General features: G+C 46.9%; 1 protein-coding gene across 5 annotated transcripts in view; it reads right to left on the reverse strand.

Annotated features, from left to right (window-relative positions):
- PPP4R3B (protein phosphatase 4 regulatory subunit 3B) overlaps positions 1–5,415 on the reverse strand; it is a 25,367-nt gene extending 19,952 nt beyond the window's left edge. For 2 of the 5 annotated variants that reach the window (XM_040611450.1, XM_040611452.1), the window contains exons 1-2: positions 4,948–5,415; positions 3,768–3,823 (exon numbers count right to left, since the gene is read on the reverse strand). In XM_040611450.1, the coding sequence (XP_040467384.1) occupies positions 3,768–3,823; positions 4,948–5,089 (198 nt within the window). In that variant the 5' untranslated portion in view covers positions 5,090–5,415. The remainder of the gene's footprint in view (positions 1–3,767; positions 3,824–4,947) is intronic. The other 3 variants (XM_040611451.1, XM_040611448.1, XM_040611449.1) reach the window with 2 other exon arrangements.
- Between the last annotated feature and the right edge of the window lie 3,300 nt (positions 5,416–8,715).

Here is an 8,715-nt window from a genome sequence, read left to right on the forward strand (position 1 = left end):
CCACATACATGAACAAAGAGGGGCACACACATGAAGAAGTCCTATTCGTAGCCCAAAACGATCCAAGTAAGAGAAATAGTGCAGTAACTAAAATGACTGCATACATCTATAGATACTGCACTCAAAAATTTTGTGAGAATTCTCGAATTACTGAATGGTACTCATTACAATCTGTACTGCCCACACAAGGCAGAAGTTATGTAAGTTTCTCCAAAAATATTTCTGAAAGACTGATAATTTCCTAAGAAAATATTTGTCCAATACCAGTATAAAACCTATTTGTCTGGCAAACACTTCCTGCATGACCTAGGCCGGCCCACAAAGCCCACAGACGGACACCTTCCAGGCCTAGCTGCTGCGAGAAACTACCACTCCCACCCGCTCAGATGAGCACTCGCGGTGCTGCTCCATCAATGAGCACCAGCAATGTTCCTGAATTTACTCAAACACAACATACAGACAAACAAAAGAAGAGATATTCAGAACAACAATTTAAACTAAGACTAGTGCAAACGTCTCTTCTGCGTTGGTACTGGTTTGCACAATGTCTGCATTGCCACCTCTCCTTGTTCCTGCACTAGCCCTCAACCTCACCACACCAGCACGGGTGTGCTGTACAGTGAACCAGACAGGGGAACGTGTGCTGATAAAAATTAACCCAGCAGAAGAGGTATTTCAACGGAATCAGTTTCTTCACCTAAACTGTCACGCAGTAACATGAATACTCATGCTGGCATGAAAGAGGAGTGAAGAAGCCCCCCTGGCAACTGCTCAGGCTGGTTTTAACAGCACCCCTGCAAATGTGTTAAATCCTGGCCTCAAGGAACTCCCACTTTGCCTCAAGCAAATTTTTCTGTTCTCAGGAGAGTGACGGCAACTCTGTGCAAAAGACAGTACTTGCACACGTTCTTCCTCTCAAGTCTGAAAACAGACAGCGCGGACCTAAAGGACAGTGAACATCAGAAGGCAGTGTTCGCACTAAGGATTTCTGTAGCAGTTTAAAGTCTTACAGCCGTGGAACTGAGAATTACTGCCTGCATAACTGCGCTGGAGGAACAAAGCACAGGATGGACCCATCTGATTTCTCACTGAAGACATGCTCTTCTGCAGTTTTGCCAGGGAACAGTAACCTCAAGCAGAGGGTGGAACAACAAATGGGTGTGGTAACAACTTTTTAAATTGCTCCTGCTACAGCTTCCAGAACACATCTGACCCTGCCCTTTGGCCAACACAGAGTGTCCAGTGGAGCTATGTAACTCTCAAAGCCTGTGCCCCAAAATATAGGGGGATCTAAAGCTCTCCAGGCTCTCACGTTCTTTCCATACATGTAATAGAGATTCTTCTATGTTGTATGCTGAGCTGCCCAACACCTATTGTCCAACCCGAGTCCTATTTCCCTTGAGAAAGAGGTCACGATTACAGCACACCTAACACCTTGACAGAATTGAATTCTGCACCAAAGCTAGTGACTACAAACATGATTTGAGAAGGCAGGTAACAGGCCTGCCCTGTTTACAGTTAGTTAATAGTTACAGTACTACTTAGCACAAGCAGTGTAATACTGGGAATCACAGGATGATGCACCGCAACTAAAAACCATCTGGTCTTTCTTTTTTCACAGAATGTTGTGCAAATCACAATTTAATTGAAAACTACCCTATAAACCCATTCAAATAATTTATAAGATGACAGATGCACAGGCAGGGCACGTTTCCCTTCCATCAAGCCACATCATCTTGTGGCCTTCCCCAAAACCAAGATGATCGGCACCTTAAAGAAAATCCACAACTGAACTCTGGCCAGGGGAAGACAGAGCTCTCCTCCACGCTGCCATTCACCTGCAATCATCTGCCCTGGGCAGATCAGTACAGCCTCAAGTCTTGAGGCTACCCTGTAATAGGCTTCCACATTCAAGTAGCAGGGTGCTGGGGGAATGACTGCCTCTCTTCATCTCTGGTTAACCAAGACATTCTGCCTCAATCTTACCACCATTTTTAAAAAGGATCTGTTCCCAAGACGCCCAGGTGTGAATACTACATTCTTTTAGTGATGAGACTGCAATCTCACAAACTAAGAAAAGCATGGGGATGTTACACTAAGGTCTGCTTTCTGCTACTCCACGTGGAAGCATGTAAAACTTGAGGACAAAGCTCCATCAACTAAAAGCTGTCTAATTTCACAGGTTAGATAAACCTAGAACCTGTCTCTGGAAATCATCAATTGTGATTCCTCTTCCAAAAAAAAATCCCAAACCAAACTTCTTCAAAAGAGTGAACAGTGAAGCAAACACTTTGAGCCATGAGGTCACAAAAGCATTAGGGTCAGTAATAAAAGCCAATCAAAATAAACCTCAGCCTGATTTCTTCAAAACTACAACCTATAAAGACTTCCACAAGAAAACCAGCCACAGAAGCTACTTAAGTTACTTGAAACTTTGCTACCAATTAAGTAAAGAAGGCTTTCAAATAATCAGTTGTATGAAGTTTCGAAAAACAGCCTGCAAAAGGAAGCACTTTAAAATTTTACAGCAACATAATCTGCATTCTTATTTCATTATGTATTAGTTTCCTCTGCTAAACAGGAAGGAATTCAAGGCTCTTGTCTTTGAACTCTGCAGAGCTCCATAAAGACCATCCTCCTTCCTCAGCATGGCCCGCCCCAGGAAAGCCTGTGACTGTCATCCACCTGACTAAAAGAACTAATACCTCGTAAGTGAAAAGTGGAAACCACAGGAAACAGAGCTTTCTGAAAGGCTAGGTCCAAGACTCTGACTCGCTCCTAACTTAAAATGAGCCAACCTGTGCTTGAGAGCTAACAAAACCTCTTTCCTCAAATTCTCATAACGTAACATGTCACTAAAACAAACAAAATCCTTAAAGATTTGTCTCTTCATGACTTAGGAAGAACACAGTTACTGTTTTCTAGGGCTGAAACACTTCTGGATGCCATAATAATGAAAAGTACTGAACAAAAGGAACAGAGAGTCTACTGTAGAACAAAGAAACAGACAGAAAAAAACTCCAGTAATAACCATGAGAACAATGCAGTTAGAGACACCACAAATTAATGCAAAAGGAAAAAGCAATAAAAGCAGAAGAGACTTAGCAAGCTAATTTTTTTAGTGGATTAAACAAAAACGACCTATTAACATAGCTCCCAACTGTTTTACTTCTTTGTTTTGCAGAAGGCTTACCCCTAGGAAAGGCAACCGTGCAAGTAAGTCTCACCATGGCCAGCCACTTTGCTTAGGATAGCAGAAGTTTCCAAGGCTTAAAACAAAAACTAAACAGCAACAATGAAAGAAGTCCCACAAAGACAAATTCCATCGTGTTATTTCCAGAAAAAGAACTCAAGAAGTAAATAAGCTGTAGCAGAACTGGCCAAAGTTTTGCCTTCTTAATTGGGCAATTATTTCATACTGCCTGGGATAGGAGACAAAAGTTACACGTGTATTTTTCTAACTATATTTCCTGTAATAAGTTCAACATTTATCCAAATTGCATACATTCTCTTCAAAGCCTAAAGTCCAAAAGGGGTTTTTTTGGAGGTCCATACTTTTAATTTCTAGAACATGAAGTATTACAGCACCCACACGCTTCTAAGCAAGTTTTTCACCTTTATGGAAAACACCATTGACAACTCCATGCCATGCTGTTTTCCCTTTTTTTTTTTTTTCTTTTTTCTGGAAAATGCAATTACTTTTGAGTGTAAAACAATTCTTCAGCATCAGCAATCAGAAAAAAATAAAGCTTAGCAATAATACTTGCCTGCTGTTTTTGATATGCAGTATTTGGATTTATCTTCGATTCTAACAGTAACGAACCTGGAAAAGGTATGAAGACATATTTACTGAATTTACAGAATCAACATCTCCACGCATGTTATAACCGCCCATGTGCCAGCCAACATGTGCTCAATCTAATCTGTATCTTACAGAAAATCCAGAAGAACCACCTTCTTCAAACCTAATTCCCTAAAATAAACCAGGTAAGAGAACTGAACAGAAATATCCATATTAAGATGTACTTTTCCCTTCCAATTTAGACCAAAATTCTCTGTAGCCATGTTTTTTCTCCTGAAACCTGGTGCACAACTAGCTTGTTTCAAGGCCGCTTAGCAAACCTACACACATTTGCACCAGGTAACACGCTGCCCAACATAAAAATGTTTTTGCCCATAGAAGCCACGTGGGCCATTTGCTTTTATTTCCTTCAACTGTCCTTCAGAAGTGAATCATCTAGATACTATAAACCTTTACCTTGTGTATGCAAGTAGTGTATGTATCCTGGCAACAGCTCCACAGTAATTTATACCAGTCTTAGGTGGTTTATTTAGCACATTAGCACCTGTCGGCTGACAAAGTGGCATGTACCCTCCTCCCCCCTCCAAAACAGACCCTTAAGGTGACTTTAAAGCGCAATAAAACACGCGGAACACCAGGCAACTCAAACACAATCGGTGAATTTCTAAGGGTAAAAAACCAAAAACCACCAACTTTTTACAGTAGCAAGAAGGGGAGGAAAAGAGCACTTCAAAAGCTAGCAAAATCATTCTGAAAGCGAACAAAATGTCGCCTCATGTAATAACAACTTTTAACTCCTTTCAGTCAAAAGCGACGGAGCCGTGCAGGGGATCTGGCAGCGAAAGGCTCGGGCCGCGGCCCTAAGCACCGCTGCGGCTCACCGGGGGAAGGGAACTTCGAGCGGAGCCGCAAGCTACAGGGAAGAAAGGGGGGCACAAAAATAACGATCGCTGTCCTCCGGGGCCTGCCCTGCCGACCGGGGAAGGGGAGGAAGGCGCCAGCAGCCGGGCCCGGCGGCGGCGGGTGTCAGCGCGAGCGGGCGCGGCGGGGAGGCCCGCGGGGCCGGGCAGCGAGGGGGGCAGCGAGAGGGGCAGGCCCGGGCCCGGGCGGCCTAGGCCTCCGCGCAGCCCCGGCCACGCTCTCACCGTCCGACTCGGCGCGCACCAGCAGCGACATCCCCTTCAGCCGCTCCACGTAGGTGGAGGAGACGTGCCCGGTGCCCCTGTCGTCCCATTGCCGATCTTCGTTGAGGGTGTAGACCTTCACCCGCCGACGGGTGTCCGACATGGTGCAGCCCCGGCCTCGGGCCTCCGCGCCGGCCCCGGGCGCAGGCCCGGGCCCGCTCCGCCTCCGGGGGGCGATGGAGCGAGGGCGGGGAGGGGGGGGGGGGGAGGGGGGAAGCGGGGCGGCCGGGCCGCTCAGGGGCAGCGCGGGGCCTTTAACGCGCCGCTTTTCATGGCTCCCTGAGGGCGAGAGAGCGACGCCGCGCCCCGGCTCGGGCCCTTGCTGGCGCCGCTCCGCCGCCTCAGCAGCTACCGCCGCGCCGCCGCCATCTTGTAACCCGACTCTCGCCGCCTTTCTCTTCCTCCCAGCCCGGCCACGGGCTCCCCTCGCAGGGGCTACGGAGGCCGGCAGCTGCCGCCGCGCCGCCGACGGGACGGCGGCGGGCGGGGCGGGACGGGGCGGGGCGGGCAGGGCCCGCCGCCCCTCGCTCCCCCGGCCACTCACACGGGGCTGCCAGCGCTTCCCGGCTCTGCCCAGCCGTGCCTACCGCCGCCCTGCACATTGTCGAGTAATTTCACCCGTGAAAAAAAATTAAAAAAGCTTGAAAAATATTATTTCATTGTTAGAGCCTGGGAGCTGGCAGCAGCACAGACACAGCCTCCCCCGCGGCAGGCGGGAAGGGGCCGGCGCCATGACACAGAGCGAGGGCACAGCGCGCAGCCAGGCCCGGGGAGGGGCAGCTGTAACAGCTCCGCTTGCAGCGCAGGCAGGGCGAGGGGCTGCAGGAAAATGGTGTCCTTTGCGAGCACCGAACGGCAGCAAGGTTATTCCGTAGCATCTCCCGGAGCTGCTGTGCCCCTTGGCCACCGCAGGGCCCACAGTCATGCCTGCACCGTAACGTCTGTTCTGGTGCCAGTTCCCGTGCTTGGTAGAGCTGTATGGGGGGGTTGGGGCTACAGCTGAAGCTGCCCAGTGAAGCTTCGCAATTCAAGAAACACCTTCAATTAGGTCTTACAAACACAGTACAATTTAAGGCAGACCACTTTCCAGGCACTGTGGAGCACACAAACCCTGGTTTTCCAGCCTAAAAGCCTTCCTCTGTACTAACAAAAAAAGTTATATGTTAGCATTCAGATAGGAACAGGGGAAGAGGAGACAAAAGCGGGCAAGAGGCCAAGCTGTGTGAAACAGCGGGGCCCATTGGGAGAAGGGGAAGCCTGGATGTGCCTCAGGACAAAATCCCTCTGGCTCTGAGGGGGCAGCGAGAGGGGCAGGGAAGTGCCCTCCAGGCCAGGGCATGTCTCACCCCCAGACAAGGCAAGGCCGTTCCAGCCCTTGTCTGAAGGAGTAAGCAGTCACACCAGTATAGCTCTTTCTTATGAGACTGGTGTTTCGCTGGTGTAAGTTCAATCTTGGTCTAGATGAAGGGAAAGAAAAAGTTTACCACACAATGCACCACCTTAAGTAACTATGTGCAACTTTCCCATACATTAGAAAAACATTCTCCAGGCAGATTTGGAAGTGTTACATAGATGTTAATGTTAAGCTTCAGCTCTCGCTCTGACATTCATTCTGACAGGCCTTTGTAAGACGTACTGCCATGCAGCACACCGAGGGTGACCGCCCCTGAGCATTGCTGGGTACAGTTTTCAACCAGCTGCACTGGCGTAGCTGAACTGCTGAAGTGTCTTTTACATTCCTCAAGAGGCAGGGAGCAGTCAGCCCACATCTGCAAAACAATCCACCTCTAAGAAACGTTAAGAGAAGCACCCTTAATAGGCTTCTGCAGAACTAGGGCTCAATCTCTATCAAACCCTTATTTTAATTTTTAACAGGGGCCACTGAAGACGCACAACCATGACTTTTCTTTGCAGAAGACAGCTACTCTAAGATATGCCTCTGAGAACTGTCATATACACCTGCCTTTAGCTGTATACATTACAGGAACATACTTTAAGATACGTGCATCTTATCATTACACATAAATATATCATTAACTGTACAAAAGGCCACATGATGTTAGTGGTTTCACCAACTGTGGTTTGAGTCTCACATCAAGCAGTTTACAGTTGAGTTCCACACAAGCCTTCCCTGCTACACGTTAGTGGCCTTGTCTGCATTACATGGCCTGATCCTCTCAAGGTTTTACACATAGGGCATATTTTACTAAGCTTTCACTGAGGCAGAAAAAAAAAAAATAAGAAGAAACACGAAACCAAATGGTCACAGCATATTGCTGCTTCAGGACATCTGCCATTCACAAACTTTTCTTCCCTCTGCAAGACTTCCCTGCGCACGCTCTTCAGCTCTTCAAACCAGATGCATAAAATTAAGCATGACCTCTCCTACTCAAGATTAAATGCACTACTTCTCCAAATATGCAGAACAGCAAGAAACCACAGCAGAAGACTCTGGAGTAAATTCTTATCTACCATGGTGAACAGCTACAGGAGTATAGGAGATACCCAAGCCAGAATTGCCATGAAAAACTGTTTCTTCTGCCTAAGCTATGAAATTAATCTGTGACCTCTCCAGGCATGAAATTGGTGACCTCTATGGGAAAATGCCACTTCAGAATACACACAGACTGCATTCACTCAGACAGGGGGCTCCTTTTTGCACAGAACAGCATCCAGGACTTTGCAGCCTAGGATGCTAGGAACTGCAGCATGATCTTGTCATATATACCAATTAAGAAAGCACATCAACTCGGGGGAGCTTTGCCTGAAGAATATATGCAAGACTTGCCCCAACAGCTCTTACATATCTAATTTAAAACCAGCATAAATACAAAACCAGGAAAGCAATAAATTTGAATCTCTGCATTGCAAGGTTCAGAGAAAGCACAGCAGCACTTTTTCATTGTGACTTGCACCTGCCAGTAGCTCACCTCTCCTCCCCATTATCACAAAAGTGACAAGATCTAGCTGTAAGGTAGAGTTCTGTTCTTCATCAAAACATAGAATTTTGTTAGGGTAGGCTGCAGACAGAGCAAGTCATCAGGTATCACAACTTGGAGCAGCAGGGAGTTTAATTTTTTTGTTGTTTTCAGAAGTGAGACAGACAACTCATACCTAAATCACTTAATATTTCTTGGACTGAAATTAAAAGACCATATCATTCATTCCCTCTGGCATGTAATCCCAGTAGTACAATTAGGCCAGCTCTTATGCTTTTATTATAGCACTTTTAATATTTATTGTTGGCATTTAAAGATACCCCAGTTCCTGATGCTTTGTCTCTGAAAATTTCAGCTTTGTCAAATAAATGCATTTCTAGCCCTCCTGACCTGGTGTAATGCTGCAAATGCCCAGCTTCACTTTCCAAAGCAATTCTTTTCAATGGCTGCATTTAAGATGGGTCATTACAGAAGCTAATTATCTAGGGCAGTTGAGACAAAAATCACTATTGCAAACGTGAAAAAACAGCTACTACAACAGGGCTGAGCTTGCTCTCTCAAGCACTATTAACCTAGCTGCACTCTGACACAGCTGGTATCATCTGAGAGTCAAGTACCTCCTGCCAGGGTCCAACCTGCCACTACTGTCAGCTCTCGGGTGAACTCAGGACATCTGAAGCCAGCCTGCCTTCCCCTCCAGGGATGTTCTGTGTACCACACACTTACTCAATTCTTGGCTCCCATTGAGCTGCTCTCCTCAGGTAAGAGCAGCTCGTTTGTGCTCCTCCCA

This window comes from Falco naumanni, chromosome 12 (assembly GCF_017639655.2).
Source record: "Falco naumanni isolate bFalNau1 chromosome 12, bFalNau1.pat, whole genome shotgun sequence".
Lineage (NCBI taxonomy): Eukaryota > Metazoa > Chordata > Aves > Falconiformes > Falconidae > Falco > Falco naumanni.